The sequence below is a fragment of the Mauremys mutica genome, chromosome 14 (assembly GCF_020497125.1).
Source record: "Mauremys mutica isolate MM-2020 ecotype Southern chromosome 14, ASM2049712v1, whole genome shotgun sequence".
In the NCBI taxonomy this organism is placed as follows: Eukaryota; Metazoa; Chordata; order Testudines; family Geoemydidae; genus Mauremys; species Mauremys mutica.
Genome location: NC_059085.1, coordinates 46,407,235 through 46,425,453, shown reverse-complemented (window position 1 = coordinate 46,425,453; position 18,219 = coordinate 46,407,235). Strand labels below are relative to the sequence as shown.

At 43.6% G+C, this 18,219-nt stretch overlaps 1 protein-coding gene across 3 annotated transcripts in view; it reads right to left on the bottom strand.

Annotated features, from left to right (window-relative positions):
• Positions 1–18,219, bottom strand: part of PHLPP2 (PH domain and leucine rich repeat protein phosphatase 2) — a 125,282-nt gene that overhangs the window by 39,373 nt on the left and 67,690 nt on the right. For 2 of the 3 annotated variants that reach the window (XM_044987371.1, XM_044987373.1), the window contains exons 8-11: positions 14,894–15,124; positions 13,832–14,034; positions 10,301–10,361; positions 4,557–4,652 (exon numbers count right to left, since the gene is read on the bottom strand). In XM_044987371.1, coding sequence (XP_044843306.1) covers positions 4,557–4,652; positions 10,301–10,361; positions 13,832–14,034; positions 14,894–15,124 — 591 coding nt within the window. The remainder of the gene's footprint in view (positions 1–4,556; positions 4,653–10,300; positions 10,362–13,831; positions 14,035–14,893; positions 15,125–18,219) is intronic. The other variant, XM_044987372.1, reaches the window with a different exon arrangement.

The window sequence follows — 18,219 nt, the reverse complement described above, 5'->3', positions numbered from 1 at the left end:
TTCTTACATTAACCTGCCCAGTTTTTTTTAAGCTTTCCCCATAGGTCAGGTTTTCTAAACCATTTATCATTTCTGATTCTCTCCACTGGACTCTCTCCAATTTGTCCACATCTTTCCTAAAGTGTGGTGCCCATGGCTGAACACAGTACTACAGCTGAGGTCTTACCAGTGACAAGTAAAGCTGGACAATTACCTCCTGTGTCTTACATATCACACATTCCAAAATGATGTTAGCCCTTTGCAACTGCATCACATTATTGACTCTCATTCAATCTGTGATCCACTATATATCCCAAGATCCTTTCCAGAAGAACTACCCCCACTTTGTAGTTGTGCATTTGATTTCCCTTCCTAAGTACTTTGCACTTGTCTTTACTGAATATCATCTTGTTGAATTCATACCAAATTCTCCTATTTGTCATGACTGCTTAGAATTCCAATCCTGCCCTCCCACGTGCTTGCAACCTGTCCCAGCTTGGTGTCATCTGCAAATTTTATAAGCATAATCTCCAGTCCATCATCCAAGTCATTAATGCAAATATTGAAAAGTACCAGACCCAGGACAGACTCCTGCAGGACCCCACTAGATACACCCTTCCAATTTAATAGTGAACCATTGATAACTACTCCGCAAGTACAGTTTTTCAAGCAGTTGTACACCAACCTTATATCAGAGGGGTAGCCGTGTTAGTCTGGTTCTGTAGAAGCAGCAAAGAATCCTGTGGCACCTTATAGACTAACAGACGTTTTGCAGCATGAGCTTTCGTGGGTGAATACCCACTTCTTCAGATGCAAGGCTTGCATCTGAAGAAGTGGGTATTCACCCACGAAAGCTCATGCTGCAAAACGTCTGTTAGTCTATAAGGTGCCACAGGATTCTTTGCTGCTACCAACCTTATAGTAATTTCATCTAGTTAATTTATAAGATTGTCATGTGGCACTGTGTCAAAAGACTTACTAAAAATCAAGATATATCATATCTACTGCTTCGTGCTTCCCCCTCCCATCCACTTAAGAAGTAACCGTGTCACAGAAGGAAATACGGTTGGTTTGGCATGATTTGTTCTTGAGAAAACCATGCTGACTATTTCTTATAACCTCATTATCTTCCAGATACTTAGAAACTGATTGTTTAATAATTTGTTCCAGTATGTTCCCAGGTATTAAAGTTAGGCTGACTGGTCTATAATTCCCCAGGTCCTCTTTGTTCCTCTTTTTAAAGATAGGTTCTATGTTAGCCCTTCTCCAGTCTTCTGGGACCTCATTCATCCTTCGGGAGTTCTTAAAGATAACTGCTAATGATACTGAGCATGCTTCAGCCAGTTCCTTAAGTACCTTGGGTTGAATTAAGTATAATTGGAATTGAAATTAAAGTTGAGATACTATCATCATCACATAGCTCTGGGCACATTGGACCTTGCCATGCATTTACTATGCCTATAACTTAAAGCAGCTCTGCCCAAAAACATACACAGATTTGGAGGACAGAAAAGACCATTATGATCAACTGCTCTGACCTTCTGCATAGTACAGGCCATAGATTGTCATCCCAAAATTCTAGCCCTGTAACCTCTGTTTGAGCTAAGGTGCATCTTTTAGAAAGACATCCAATGTTGATTTAAAGACTTCAAGTGATGGAAAATCCATCATATCCCTTTGTTAGTTGTTTCTGTTAATTTCTCTCTGTTAAAAATTTGCACACTATTTCTATTCTGAATTTGCCTAGCCTCAGTTTCCAGCCACTGGATCTTGTTATAACTTTTTCTGCCAAACTAAAGGGCTGTTGACTATCAGAAATATTTTGTCCCTGTAGGAAAATACATATAGCAATCAAGTCACCTCTTAACCTAATCTTCAATAAGCTACATAGATTGAGGTAGTGTTGTAGGCATGTTGGTCCCAGAATATTAGAGAGACAAGGCGGGTGAGGTAATATCTTTGATTGGACCAGCTTCTGTTCTCTCACCCTTTCTGTCTCTCTAAATAGACTGAGCTTTTCTTTAGTCTCTGGCTAAGTGTCATATTTTCCAGATCTCAAATCATTCTTGTAACTCTTTTCTGAAGCCTTTTCAATTTGTCAATATACTTTTTAAAGTGTGGACTCCAGAACTGGATACAGTATCCAGTAATGGTCCCCCCACTGCTTCCTGCCAAGGATTTAATTCACTCTTAGTTATTGGATTGCACCAGAAGCTCACATTCGACTCGTTATCGTGTCCCAGTAATTCCTTTCCAGAATCTCTGTTCTTCCAGATACAGTCCTCCATCTTATAAATGTGACCAACAGCCCTTGGTATGAAGTGCAGGACTATGCCAATGGCTGTGTTAAAATACATTCTTCAAATGAGCCCTTCAAACCAAGCAATCCAGGCTGGCACATACAATTAACCTGTCCCTATCATTATTTACCACTCTACCACTTTTAATGTCATCTGCAAACTTTACCACCAATGATTTTATATTTTCTTCCAGATCACTGATAACGTTTTTTGAACATCATTGGGCTGAGAATAGATATCTGAGGGATGTCACTAGACACACCTCCACTGGATGATGATTCCCCATTTATAATTACTTTTTCTCTGTATCTGTTGACCAGTTTTTAATACATTTAATATGATTTTGTATAGTGGTTTTTTTTTAAATCAGAATGTCATGGTTCAAATGCCTTACAATAAGTATATTATGTCAACACAATTACCTTTGTCTGTCAAACTTATAATCTGATAAAAAATGGTATCAAGTTTGTTTGACAAGAACTATTTTTCATAAGACCATGTTGACTGGCACTAATTAGGATACCATAATTTAATTCTTAACTGACTGTATCTCATATCAGCCTTTTCAAGATTTTGCCCAGGTTCATCATCAGGTTAACCAGCCAATCAAAAATGTTCAGAGTTATCTTCTTTACTCTTTTTAAATATTGACACAACATTAGCTTTTGCTTCCTCGGTGTTCCCAGATTTGTTAAAAATCAAGCCAAATTGTTCAGAGCGCTCCTAGGACAATTCTTTTAATATTCATGGGTTCAATACATCTGGCCCTGCAGATTTAAAAATGTTTAACTTTAACAGCTGGTGGTTAACATCCTCCCCAGATACTGATAAAACAGAATGTATTTCATCATCACTTTGAGATATGAGAACACATCATCCTGCTTCTTTTCAAATACAGAACGCCTATATTTATTGAATACCTCTGCTTTTTCTGCATCATAGCTGATAGTTTTACAATTCTGCCTAGTATTAGACCTCTATCACTGGTAGGATTTAATTTGTTCCTGACATATTTAAAGAATGCCTTCTTACTGGCCAAAGATTTTTTTTCACTGATACCTTTAGCTTCCCTTATCAATTGTCTGTATTTCCTAACTGCTGATTTGTACTCATTGCTATCAGCTTCTCTGCTTTTCCATTTTTTAAAATTTCCTTTTTCACCTCCCCTCTTAGCCAGGATGTATTGTTATTGGGGTTTTTTTTTAACTGAAGTAGCCTTCTTTTGTGACTGAAGAATGTGGGGCTTGGGCATCTAACAAACCATTCTTAAATAATTCCAAATTATCATTTGTATTTTCATGTTTAAATATTTCCTCTCACTTAATTTTGCTTGTGACTGATTTTGAACTCCAATGAGATAGTGGCAAGCCTGAGGAGCCAAGAACACAACTTTAAACGAGCATGTTCCCTAATTGATCAGCAACGTAACAATGAAACAACGTTAACCGGGATGACTTTAAGTGAGGAGTTATGGTACTCCAGATGAGGCCTCACCAATGTCGAATAGAGGGGAATGATCACGTCCCTCCAGCTGCTGGCAATGCCCCTACTTATAAAGCCCAAAATGCTGTTAGCCTTCTTGGCAACAAGGGCACACTGCTGACTCATATCCAACTTTTTGTCCATGGTAACCCCTAGGTCGTTTTCTGCAGAACTGCTTCCTAGCCATTCGGTCCCTTAATTAGTTGAAGGGAAAAAAGGGATTAAGAGTAATTTATAGAAAACAGGCAACAGTCTAAAATAACCTACACTGGGAGAAGTTTCTGATATTACAGGGCTTTTTAAAGTTATCTGATAAAGGTACAACAAGATCCAACAGCTGGAAGTTGAAATCAGCAAAATTCAAACTGGAAAGAAGGCACACATTTTATTGTTGAGGATAATCAGCAGTTGGAATCTACTCACGGGATGTGGTAGATTCTCCGGCACTTGAAGCCTTTAAATCAAGCTTGGATTATCTTTCTACAATATACTCTCTAGTTCGACCACAATTTGTTGGGATAGATGCAGGAATCGCTGGATGAAATTCTCTGCCCTGTGTTATTCAGGAGGTCAAATGAGATGGTTATAACAATCCCTTCTGACCTTAAAAATCTACGAATGTTTTGAACATATACACAGTCCAGACAGCGTGGCACCACATATTGGCACCACAAGCAAGTGACACATTGCCGGGGTGGGGGAGAGGTGTATAGAAGAGTACTATCACTCTTTTCCCCCAATACACACATCCTGGAGAGAGTCCCAGCTTTGGCCAAGAAGGGGGTTTGCTATTACCTTGATGGAAGCTCTGTGAGGAGATTGTAGCTCATATCCAAAACCTCAAGTTTCTTTGCTTCACAGGCCCAGTCAGGGATACACAGCAGCTGGTTACTGAGAAAAGGAAATGGAAAGCATAAGAGAAGGAGGGACAGCAAGATACCAGAATTCTACTGAACCTATAACCCATCACGTGGAGATTTTGCTGGAACACTCTAGTGATTCCCAAATATAAAATAGCACAAGAGACAAACCCAAAGAAAAAGAAACAACAGTGTAGAATCAGTCACACACACCAGTTCTCATTCAAACTCATTTAAAACAAAACCAGTGAGTGTAGGGCTGGTAAAGAGTGCTGATTCATGGCATGATGTTTTATCCACAGCTGTGGCAGGAGCAGGGCAAGCTTCCCTATACTGGCATGTTGATGCACTTCACCCCAGAGCTAGAGTGAGAGGAGAGGCCAGATTCCATTGCCCATTCAGTCTTTGGTCTCTCTGCTGAGACCTGACAACAAGGGGAAAATTAGCACTGAACAAGAAGGTAGCCTGCCCACTGGGGCCTGGGCTAAGGTATTTCCCTTCCCCAGATTTTTACGTCTTGGTCCAATAAACAGCCATTCGTAACAGCTTTCAACTTCTCCTCACTGAATTTTGAACTAGTGACCAAGAGCTGAAAGGCAGACAGTCACCTAGTCACACCAAGCTGGTTTAAAGGGGCTTCTAGTCTGGGAAATGTTCATTTTCCTTTCATGCTTGTCTGTTCTGTTACGAGGAGATGCTTCACTCTCTTCACAGCTCTCTTCTCTTTCAAAAGAACAACTGTGCTTTGCCTCTGCCCACAAGATATGAGAAAGGGGCTGAAGAGAGAGTTATCCCATAGAAGAGAATTCAGCCAAGGAACTGCAACTTGCACTCTCTCAGAGCACCAACACAGGAAAGCCTCTGTGTTTCAGGAAGCATCCTCAGAAGAATCTTTTGCTCTCACTCCTCTTATCCAGAGGCCTAATCAATCCTAAACTCAGACTGGCATCAGGTTCTACTTTATGTTCATGCAAATCCAGGCAGACTATTTCTATCAAGGAGCTACAGCCATGAACCATAGGTCTCAATCTCACCAATTTAGCCTTTCCAAATCTATTTTCTATTTTTCTCAGCTGCCTCTATACTAAGGGAAAGTATAAATCAACAGAATGAGAGAATGTTGTTCTGATAGCATGGGGTGAGGGGAGGTGTCACTTGAGAACTCTGCAGCCTAGATGTGAAACAATTAGAACTGGGCAAAGTCTATGGAGCTAAACTTGCCATAAACCCTAAGAAATCGAGGCAACGATTAGATTTTACCTCTCAGTAACCAATTTCCCCTCTCCTGAGACAATTTGGCTGAGGGGGGAAACACAGGGTCATCTGACTACTTGAAATTTTACAAATAAACGTTCAGCCCTAACCACACCCAGACCTCATATAGCAACTGACATACTCAAAGCACTTTTCAAACCAAGTATTTACCCACTCCCTGGGAAGGGGAACACTTAATATGAAGTACAAACAGGTTAGTTACATGTACAATACTGATGTTCTTAAAGGTGTGTAGCCTGTCTTCATATGCCACAGTTGGTGTTTGCACGCCCAGTGCTCATGCATTAGAAAACTTTCTAGTTAGCAGTGTCAGTTGGGGTGGCGTATGTGCTCTTCATATCCTTGTGCATTCTGGTGAGAGTATAAAGGGCGGAGCCACCCAACTACATCCAGTTCCTTTGCCATCTTTAGTGGTTTGTGAAGACTCTGAAGCAGCAAGGATGGCAGGTGGGTGATGAAATACATATACAGACTACACATCTCAAAGAACCTCAATTACTTTACAGGTAAGTAGCCTCTTTTCTTCTTTGAGTGGTAGCCTGTATACATATTCCGCAGCTGATGACTCTCAAGCAGTAGTTCTCATTGGAGTCAGAAATGAGGAGCCTATGCAAAGAGAGACTATAGCACAGTCCCTCTCTAAGTGGATGAGATTCTCCAATTGGACCCACGAGCACCATATTTCCAGGCTATGTGGGAATAACTATACCAGCTGAAACAGGTCTCTTGCTGAGAGTTCATTTGACTGCCATATCAGTCATCCATCCACCAAGTGATCAATCAGTATTTGCACACTCAATGGCAAACGGATTCCTGAGGGGTGTCTCTAGACTGTCTATCATTTAGGGATCCACTCCCTATGTGGGATCTTTACTTGGCTCTCTCAAAAGTCATGGATCTCCCTTTAAGCCTATGGTCATGTATCCCCTGTGAGGAATGGCACATTATAACCATTGTTGCCATGGCCCTGAGGACCATATCCACAGCGTCCAATGCTGCCTGTAGAGCTGTCTTGGCAACCAATTGCCCGTCAGGATGGCTTAGAACTCACTTCTGAATTCCTGCACCAGTTGTCAAAAAAAACATTCCACGGAACACCAGCCAAGGTAGTCATATTTTGCTATGATTGCTTGATAGTTCAATATCCTTATTTGGTGGCTCAAGGTTGAGTACAATTTCCTACCAAGAAAGCCTAGGCTCCTTATGCTTGCAGCCAAATTCTGGTAGCTGTGGCACATTCTCTCATTTGAAACAGTCACTACTAGTGATCCAGGTATGAATCGGTCAGCACCTGATACTATCTATCAGCCTACTTTGAGGTTGGTGGTAATGATGCTGGTGTCTGCCACAGGGTCTTTGCAGGATCTAGTAGGTCCTTGTTTATCATGATTGCTACACAACATGGTACTGATATTTGTAATATATTGAGCAGCCTGTGCAGTGTGCCATGTATTTCTTTGGTGGGAATCTCTATAGTTGCTGGTATATGCCTCATCAAGTCCTGGATGATTTATGGTCTTCTGGAGTGACCATCACTTGGTGTGGTATAAGCATCTCGTCCAGTGACTGAGCTCAGTGGTTTGAGCATTGGCCTGCTAAACCCAGGGTTGTGAGTTCAACCCTTGAGGGGGGCCACTTAGGGAACTGGGGTAAAAATCTGTCTGGGGATTGGCCCTGCTTTGAGCAGGGCATTGGAGTAGATGACCTCCTGAGGTCCCTTCCAACCCTGATATTCTATGATTCTAAGACAAATTAGTTGGTATCAGCTACTCTGGGTTTTGTGGTTGTAGCATGGGAGAAGGCTGCTGCTGTTGTGGTTCTGAACTCTGGGTGGGGTTAGTACTGTACTCAGGGTTAGTACTGTACTCATGCCTGGGTCAGACCTATGGTCCACCTAGCCCAGTATCCTGTCTTCTGACAGTGGCTGGTGCCAGATGCTTTGGAGGGAAATGAACAGAACAGGGCAATTATTGAATGATCCATCCTATCATCCACTCCCAGATTTTGGCAGTTGGAGGTTAGGAACACCCTGAGCATGAGTGCCATAATGGACCTATCCTCCATGAACTTATCTAATTTTTTTTAGAACCCAGTTATACTTGAGGCTTTCACAACATCCTCTGGCAATGAATTCCACAGGTTGACTATGCGGTGTGTGAAGAAGTACTTCCTTATGTTTGTTTTAAACCTGCTGCCTATTAATTGCATTGGCTGACCCTGGTTCTTGTGCTATGTGAATGAGGATGAGAAGTAGTTTTCTTCTGTGAAAGTGTGTGCCCTCCCACTTGGTGCTGAAGGTACTGATCTAGCTGGCCCTGAGGATCATGGAGGCAACAGTGCTGACATTGTTGGTTCCAGGAACTGGGACAGCATCAGTGGGGAGGGCCATATCAAAAGTCCAGGTAAATCCCTAGAGGTGCTTCCTAGAAGATGAGGAGGATTTTAAGGGTACCTTGGGAGGTTTTGAAGAGGCCACCAGCACTGAGTTTGATGACCTCCAGTCCCCTGAGAGTCTCAATGTCTGGAAGCCAGGATCAGAGTCTCAGCGCAGAGATTGCTCCATCAGGAAGGCCCTTCGGTGGGAATCCCTCAACTGCGGGGTCGCTTTGAGAAGGGCATAAAGATTTTGCAATGGTCTGAAACGTGTTCCTCGCTGAAGTGGAACAGACCCCTTGCATGATCGTTGTTCAGGAGATAATGGCCTTATATGAGGGGCAGCTCTTAAAGTCTGAGGACTTGTGGTCTCCCAGGCAGGCAATCAGTACCAAACTTTCAGTGAAGGAGAAGTCCTTTCTTCGCTGAAGAACCCAAGTTTGGAAAAAGTAAAAACCTAACACTATTACTAACTGCCAACTATAAGAACTATGCACAATAAGAAACAGGTACATTTGCTCCAAAAGTGAGCTGCTCTGACCCATGCCACAAGCAGTAAGAAGGAACTGGGTGTGGTTGGATAGCTCCATCTTTTATATTCTTCTTGGAACAAATGGGGATGTGAAGGAAGCATGTATCACCCTAATGGATGCTGCTGAATAGGAAGTTGAGACATGTGCATACTGGACAAGCAAACACCAACTGCTGAATATGTATACAGACTATCACTCAAAGAAGAACTATATCCCTGCTATTTCCTCTAGAAGGCAGGAACATTATGGAAATTGCTTCATGAACTTAGAGAAATCATCTGATGAACTGAAAGCTCCCAACACCATCAAGAAATGGGACTAAGGGCTTGTCTACATAGGAAAGGTATATAGGTAAAAGCTACAGTATGGATTAAATTGATACAGTTCATAGACTCATAGACTTTAAGGTCAGAAGGGACCATTATGATCATCTAGTCTGACCTCCTGCACAATGCAGGCCACAGAATCTCACCCATCCACTTCTATAACAAACCCCTAACCTATGTCTGAGTTACTGAAGTCCTCAAAACGTGGTTTGAAGACCTCAAGCTGCAGAGAATCCTCCAGCAAGTGACCCGTGCCCCATGCTACAGAGGAAGGCAAAAAACCTCCAGGGTCTCTGCCAATCTGCCCTGGAGGAAAATTCCTTCCCGACCCCAAATATGGCGATCAGTTAAACCCTGAGCATGTGGGCAAGACTCACCAGCCAGCACCCAGGAAAGAATTCTCTGAAGTTATACCGGTATAACTCTTCATGTGGACACACTTACTCCAGTACTAGAATGCCTTTTTGCAGTATAGTTAATATTGCTTTGGAAGAGGTTTAAAGTAAACAGAAAACCCCCACTCTCGTTCTGGAAGAGAAATCCCTGATAGGCAGTTTTAGTAGTTTACATACTGGTTTAATTACACCAGCATACTGACAAAACTTTCCCATACAGACAAGCCAAATCCAATCACTGCTGTGTTTAACTCCAGAAGCATATTTACCTCCTACATGAACAGAGCTTCTGAGACATGAAAACTCAGGCATTGGCATTTATGTTGACCCCTTGAACTGTGGTAGAATTCCCCTGGAAGCCAACATGCACATGGGGGAAGGGCATGCTATAGGGCTGAGCTCTAAGGAACAAAGATTTATCTTCCAAAGGCAAGTTTTGGGGATGGAAAAGGCCTGAAATAACAAAGTGGCATTTAAAATGAATGGGACAGAAAAATCCAACTGAGCATCCTTTCAGGGACAGAAGAGCAGAAGTCTTTGAAGAGACGGATCTTGTGCAACAGTGGAAGTCACTATACAAAGACCTTTGATAGATCCAAGCAAAACATAGATTTGATAATGATCAAGTTTCTCCTTGTAATTTCCCAAGAAGCCTAGAGAGAGTGCCTGTGTCACTCAATACACGCAGCCCAGGACTTGGATTCCAGAGAATCTGCAGGAAATGCTGCAGGCCCCCCCAGGATTTCACTTTGTATCCTTTTGTGTGTCGTCACTTACCGGGAGATTTCTAGGCAGGTCAGCAGACTAGGGACAGGATAAACATTTACAGTCATCAGACCTGATCAAATAAAGCAAACAGTAATGAGTCCAGACTGCTAGAAGGGGAACAGCAGAGACACAAACACTGTTTCCCAGAAATATATTAGGGTAGATATCAAGTGCCAACCCTTCAGGATGACCAGATAAGGCTGGAAAATCTCTAGTGCCCAGACAGACATTTGTTGCATCTGCAGACAGGAAAAGCCCATGGTATGAAGAGCCAGGCTGCAGTTCTTCTCTCCTCAGGTATCAGAAGTACATATTTCTCTAAAAGGGTATTCCAAGAGATTATTATTTCTACTGCGGTGGTTATAGGATTCTTTTCTCTAGTATGATGCAGCGCAGCACACAGGGCAGCAAGAGAACCGTTCTCACTCTTTCAGGAACAGCAGCAAAATGAGAATGACTTGAGGGCATGTACCATTTAATCAAAGCACCAGAGACAGGATTGCTCTGGAAGGCTAGTGAACATGGCAAATCAAAAATGATCATTCTTGCTACAACCCAACATCAGTACTTTAAAAAACAATGCCACAGACTAAAGCGAGAATCTGCACAGACATCCTTCCATGTGTAACTCTTATTATAAGATGCTACAGAAATTCACTTCCATTTCTTCTTCTCCCTGTGAAAAGCATGATGAACTAGAGAGAAGTGTCAGTGAGTTCTACCAGTCAGGAAAGTTCACTTTGCTGCAGGAGGCTGTATTCAGTGGAAGGCTCATCAGCCTAGACAAATGAGGAACAGCCTAACTAAAAAATTGAAAAGCTAATTCCCAAAAGCTACATTTTTTGTATATATAGAGAGAGAGATGCTTAAGGATGGTTAAGCACGTTCATAGATAGTAACAAAAGTCCACAAGAAGCTCTTATAATTTGATTTAAATTTGTCACATTATTCTCTCCATCTCAGTACTGAAACACAATGCTAGAAAATGTAGTGCTGCAGGTGAGGTTCAAATCATGGTACAGGTACTGGTGCCTCAGGAAGCTGCCTTGTTACAATGGCAACGTATCATGCACAGGAGTCACTTTATGAGAGTGTTGCAGTGGTAACCACGGCTTGGTGAGGCCACAGCAGGATTGCAGCAATTAAGGTCACTTCTGACAGTGGGGCTGCAGGTGGATCCCCCCCAGCACTGACACAGTAGGGCTCTGTCAATCTGTTTCTTCACTTTACCAGGTGGGTACCCAGAAGTCACCTACTACAAGACAGGCCCAACAAACAAAGTAACAGAACGCCACTAGCCATCACCTGCAGCCCCCAACTAAAACCTCTCCAGCGCATCATCAAGAATCTACAACCTATCCTGAAGGATGATCCCTCACTCTCACAGACTCTGGGGAACAGGCCAATCCTCACTTACAGACAGCTCCCCAACCTGAAGCAAATACTCACCAGCAACTACACACCACACAACAAAAACACCAAACCCTGCTACAAACCCCGGTGCCAACTCTGTCCACATAGCTATTCAAGGGACACTATCATAGGACCTAACTACATCAACCACACCATCAGGGGCTCGTTCACCAGCACATCTACTAATGTGATATATGCCATCATGTGCCAGCAATGCCCCTCTGCCATGTACATTGGCCAAACCGGACAGTCTCTACGCAAAAGAATAAATGGACACAAATCTGACAGCAGGAATCATAATATTCAAAAACCAGTAGGAGAACACTTCAATCTCCCTAGTCACTCAACAACAGACCTAAAAGTGGCAATTCTTCAACAAAAAAAACTTCAGAAAAACATTCCAACGTGAAACTGCAGAACTAGAATTAATTTGCAAACTGGATACCATCAGATTAGGCCTGAATAAAGACTGGGAGTGGTTGGGTCATTACAAAACCTAAACCTAATTTCCCCAATACTAATTTCCCCCTACTTTTACTCACACCTTCTTGTCAACTGTCTGAAATGGGCCATTCTCATTACCACTTCAAAACGTTATTTCCTCCTCCCTTGGTATCCTGCTGTTAATTGATTTGTCTAGTTAGATTGACCTCACACTTGGTAAGGCAACTCACATCTTTTCATGTATTTATACCTACTCCTGTATTTTCCACTCCATGCATCTGATGAAGTGGGTTCTAGCCCACGAAAGCTTATGCCCAGATAAATTTGTTAGCCTCTAAGGTGCCACAAGGACTCCTTGTTGTTGTTGTTACTGAAACAAGACATCCCTGGCAGCAAGAAATAATGGATAGACAGGTGTCCAGTAGGGATTACAGATATCATTAAGATCCTAAAAACTGCACCTACTGTTTTATAACTTTAAAAACCGAAAGTTGGGCATGTGCCCATGAAGCCACATGTTCCCATGACTGTTAACTCTTAGCCTCCTTCTCCTTCTGTTTGTTACACATACCGTATTTATCGGCGTATAACACGCACAGGCGTATAACACGCACCTTCATTTTAAGGGGGAAATTTCAGGAAAAAAACTTAAATTTCAAATAAAGGACTTTGAAGCAAAATAAGGGTAGCTCAGAACTTGTTTTATTAATATTATTACCACTTATAAGGAAATGAGTAGGCCAAAGATCCCGTACCATGCTCCAGCCCCCTCAGCCTGGGCTGGCTAGGACACACTGGCGAAGGCGGTTGGCCCTGAGGGACCTGTGGCTCGGCCCTGAATTCCCATGTCGGCTTGTTTCTTTTGGGGCTGACTGACCCACCCTGCCTGTTCCTTTGGGGCCTGACCCTCCTGCAGGAAGTACCTCCCTTTCCTCCGGAAGTTCCCCGCTGAGTACATCTATGAGCCCTGGAAGGCGCCGCGAAGCGTGCAGGAGCAGGCAGGCTGCGTGATTGGCCGTTCGCGGGGAGGGGGGCTCGGGCCGGGCCGCTCGGGAGGGGGACGGGGGCTCGGGTGCCTGGGGCAGAAATAAAAAGTGCGTGTTATACGCCGATAAATACGGTACTTGGTTGGATAATCTTACCCGAGATGGCAGGGTCTTTAGGGAAGAGTTAGTCTCTTACTCTATCTGCGAAGCACTTTGCAAAATGAGGTGTTGATCTGATTAGAAATTACACCTCTACCCCGATATAATGCAACCCTATATAACACGAATTTGGATATAACGCGGTAAAGCAGCGCTCTGGGGGGGCGGGGCTGCGCACTCCGGTGGATCACCTATAACGTGGTAAGATTTTTTTGCTCCTGAGGACAGTGTTATATTGGGGTAGAGATGTACAAGTAAATAAAATACTACACCATCAACAATACTAATAGCAAGAGAAGAGGCCCTTTCTTGATGGAGCAGAGGAGCAGAACAAGCTTCTGTGGGATAATCCCTTGGGCTGCTACTGTTTCCATCTTTAAAGTGGCGACTGCTCCACAGGATACTAAGAGTAAGGCTGAACTCTAGGGAGCCGCCAACCTGTGTTTAGAGCAGCTATGTTTCTGTGTGGGGGTGACAGGAGGGCTCTCCCTGGGTCTGGGGAGGGAGCAGGCAGGTGAAGGAGATATAATGGACATACAGTTGGTGTTGGCATAGAGGGCCCGAAGGGAGAAGCCACTCAGAGTCAGTTCCCTCAGCTGATTCCGCTCACAGTGCAGCTGCTCCAGACAGCCAAGGAAGCTCAGATCCAGGTCAGTCAGCTGATTGTCTCGCAAATCCATGTGGGTCACAGATTTGTTCCCCTCCAGGCTGTCAACAGATAATCTCCTCAGGTGGTTCAGCCTAAACACTCAGAGACAAAAGATAAAGGATCAGAGAAAAGGCCATTGAACGGTTTTTGGGGAGGTGGGGGACAGAGTGAGATGCTGGCAGGAGGGAGAAGTGGGAAACAAAAGGAGGGACATGGGGCAGTCTGGAAATCAAACTCAGAATAGAGGAGTGGAGGGGTGAGTGAGGTAGAGGAAGGGTCCCGGTGAAGGGGGATTTTCTGGGAGGGGTACAGACAGTACAGTCCAACGTCTGTTCACCCACTATTTACTGTTGCATTAAATATTGGCTCTACTCAGTTTCTGAGCACCTTTAACAGTCAGGCGATGCTGAGGGCAGCTTCCAGAGGCTAACAGATGAAAGGTCTGGTTCTGGGACAGAGAGCTGTATTGTGCGTGGTCACACAGGAACCTGGGAAGGCACTTGCTATACATGTTAATTCAGCTATAAGATTTTCCTGTCTCTTAACTGATCAGAAGTCTCTCACTATGTCTTTCTAACGATGAAACAGACCATTGCTGCAGGAATGTACAGGCTAGAAATCAGTAACTGTCTCATCTCCCGAGAAGCAAGTGAGGCAAGGCCAGGCGAGCCGGTGAGTTCCCTACGAAGGAGTGGTAGAGTAGCAGCACTCAACAGCAGAGGACTGGTCAGTGCTCAGTGACCTCAGCCACAGCACAATTAGCCTGCCTTTCTCTGAAATACCCTCCAAAGTGGAAGGTATTTCAGAGAAGCTGTGAAAATACCAATAAGAACACAACCGCCCAGGATGCCTCCTAAGACATGCTATAGCATTTATACAGATTCCTTTGCTGGAAGTGGGATTGAGGAGCACTCTGGCTGATGTATGTCAAAGCACCTAGAGTGCACTTACCTAAGATCCACATATCTGATGTGGCTCATCCTGTTCAGCACTCCAAGGTTCAGGGTTTCCAGCTGGTTCCCTGCCATGGCCAGTTTGTCCAAGGTAGTGAGTTTCTCACAGACCACTGGCACCTCACTGAAGTTATTGAAGGAAAGCCCGAGGGAGCAGAGCTGCTGCAGGTTTCCCAGCTCTTCTGGCAAGGAGGTGAGGAAATTCCCATCAAGACATAAGGTCTGGAGACTGTGGCAGGCAAAGGGAAAAAGAGAAACATTCATGGATGGAGAATTGAGTCACCTATTTAACACTGTCAGTGAATGTATACGCTGGCCAATTACAGCTTATTATTTCCCATAGCTAACTGTGACTTGTTCCTAGAGTTGTAAGGTTATTACATGATTTATTATTCAGTTAATATGCTTGAGTTCTAAAATTGGATGTGTAAAATATAAATGCTCCGGATTAATATTTCACTTGTGTAGTTAAGCTTCTAGTTATATGAATCAGTGGAAGTTAGCATAAGCAAAGCGTAATTACATTGTAACTGTAGAGTATTTATTTGACAGGCAAGATGGGTGAAGTAACATTATTGGACCAACTTTTGCTGGTGAAAGAGACAAGCTTTAAGAGCTTACACAGAGCTCTTCTTCAGCTCTGGGAAAGTTCTCAGAAGCCATGTCTACACTATACAGTTTTGCCTACAAAAGTCAGCTTTCGTCAACAAAACAGTGGCGGTAAAGACACTGCAATGCTCCTCCTGCCAATTTAACTCTCCTGCTACGCTGACATAATAAAAGCACCTGGACGAGAAGCATAGAGCTTTTTGCGATGAAGTTAAAGCGACATAATGTTAGTGTAGACACTGCATTGCTTATGTCACCCTAAGTGGCCTCCAGGTAGTGTCCCACAATGCCCATCATGACCGCTCTGGTTTGAACTCCGCTGCCCTGCAGCCAGGTACACAAGCATGCATCCCTCCCACCTTATAGCCCCGGAATTTTTGAAATTCCTCTTCCTGTTTGTTTGGTTTAGACAGCTCACATAGCATCTTCCCAGCTGACCATGGTGGGTACCTGCAGCAAACACACTCCCGCCTGGAGTACACTGGAGTCGTCGGATCTGTGGGGAGAGGAGGCTGTGCAGTCGCAGCTCTGCTCCAGCCATAGGAACTTTGATACCTATGGGCAAATTACTTGTGGCATGGAGCTTAAGGGGTACGAGAGGGACATGCAGCAGTGCTGTGCAAAGATCAAGGAGCTGAGGCCAATCGCCAATCTGGTGCGTTGCCAAAGACATGCCACTTCTCCAAGGAGCTCCATGCCATCCTCAGCAGCAACCCCACCTCCACCACCAAGACCCTTGTGGATACTTTGGGGAGGCTGGAAGCAGAAGAGTGAATCCCGAGGATGAAGTGGTGGACAAGGAAGTGGAGTTGGAGGAGGATGGGGGAAAGGCAATAGAGATGTCTGGGGGTGTGGCAAGCCAGGACTGCTTTTAACTCCAGGGGGGGTCTAGGTAGCCCCAGCACTCTGGCACACCTGATGCAGGAGAGGAGAGCTCCAGTAAATACTCATTGTGCTTTGATACTGTAGGAAGATATGAGGTAGAGCTGTATTTTTTTTTCAAATGGTAGAAGAGGGATAGAAATAACCAACAGTAGCACTATTTGCATCTGCTTCTCATTTCCCTGTGCACCTAGACAGAGGAGACACGACGGAAGTTTGCTGATGCACACTGGGATATGCCAGGAATTCTCCATACTGATCTCTAGGAAACTTTTGTGGAGGTACTCTGCAATCCTCTACCAAAGGTTCCTTGGGAGGGCTGTCTTATTTCTTCCCCCACAGTAAGTAACTTTGCTATGCTAACAGACGTTTTGCAGCATGATCTTTCGTGGGTGAATACCCACTTCTTCGGATGCATCCGAAAGCTTTTCACCCACGAAAGCTCATGCTGCAAAATGTCTGTTAGTCTATAAGGTGCCACAGGATTCTTTGCTGCTTCTACAGAACCAAACTAACACGGCTACCCCTCTGATACTTTGCTATGCTAATCTGCAATTACTTCTACAGGGACCAAAGCAGCACACAGGTGAGCAGCATACAGACTCAGCCTGCAGCTGCACGCATGAACAGTAACAGTGATGATGAAATGCTAAGGAAAATTAGAGAGGCTATCAAAATTAAGAACCCAACAATAGTGGGAGATTTCAATTATCCCCATATTGACTGGGAACATTTCACTTCAGGACGAAATGCAGAGATAAAATTTCTCGATACTTTAAATGACTGCTTCATGGAGCAGCTGGTACGGGAACCCACAAGGGGAGAGGCAACTCTAGATTTAATCCTGAGTGGAGCGCAGGAGCTGGTCCAAGAGGTAACTATAGCAGGACCGCTTGGAAATAGTGACCATAATACAATAGCATTCAACATCCCTATGGTGGGAAGAACACCTCAACTGCCCAACACTGTAGCATTTAATTTCAAAAGGGGGAACTATACAAAAATGAGGGGGTTAGTTAGACAAAAGTTAAAAGGTACAGTGATTAAAGTGAAATCCCTGCAAGTTGCATGGGCCCTTTTTAAAGACACCATAATAGAGGCCCAACTTCAATGTATACCCCAAATTAAGAAAAACAGTAAAAGAACTAAAAAAGAGCCACTGTGGCTTAACAACCAAGTAAAAGAAGCAGTGAGAGATAAAAAGACTTCCTTTAAAAAGTGGAAGTCAAATCCTAGTGAGGCAAATAGAAAGGAGCACAAACACTGCCAACTTAAGTGCAAGAGTGTAATAAGAAAAGCCAAAGAGGAGTTTGAAGAACGGCTAGCCAAAAACTCTAAAGGTAATAACAAAATGTTTTTTAAGTACATCAGAAGCAGGAAGCCTGCTAAACAACCAGTGGGGCCCCTTGACAACCAAAATACAAAAGGAGCGCTTAAAGATGATAAAGTCATTGCGGAGAAACTAAATGGATTCTTTGCTTCAGTCTTCACGGCTGAGGATGTTAGGGAGATTCCCAAACCTGAGCTGGCTTTTGTAGGTGACAAATCTGAGGAACTGTCACAGATTGAAGTGTCACTAGAAGAGGTTTTGGAATTAATTGATAAACTCAACATTAACAAGTCACCGGGACCAGATGGCATTCACCCAAGAGTTCTGAAAGAACTCAAATGTGAAGTTGTGGAACTATTAACTAAGGTTTGTAACCTGTCCTTTAAATCGGCTTCGGTACCCAATGACTGGAAGTTAGCTAATGTAACGCCAATATTTAAAAAGGGCTCTAGGGGTGATCCCGGCAATTACAGACTGGTAAGTCTAATGTCGGTACCGGGCAA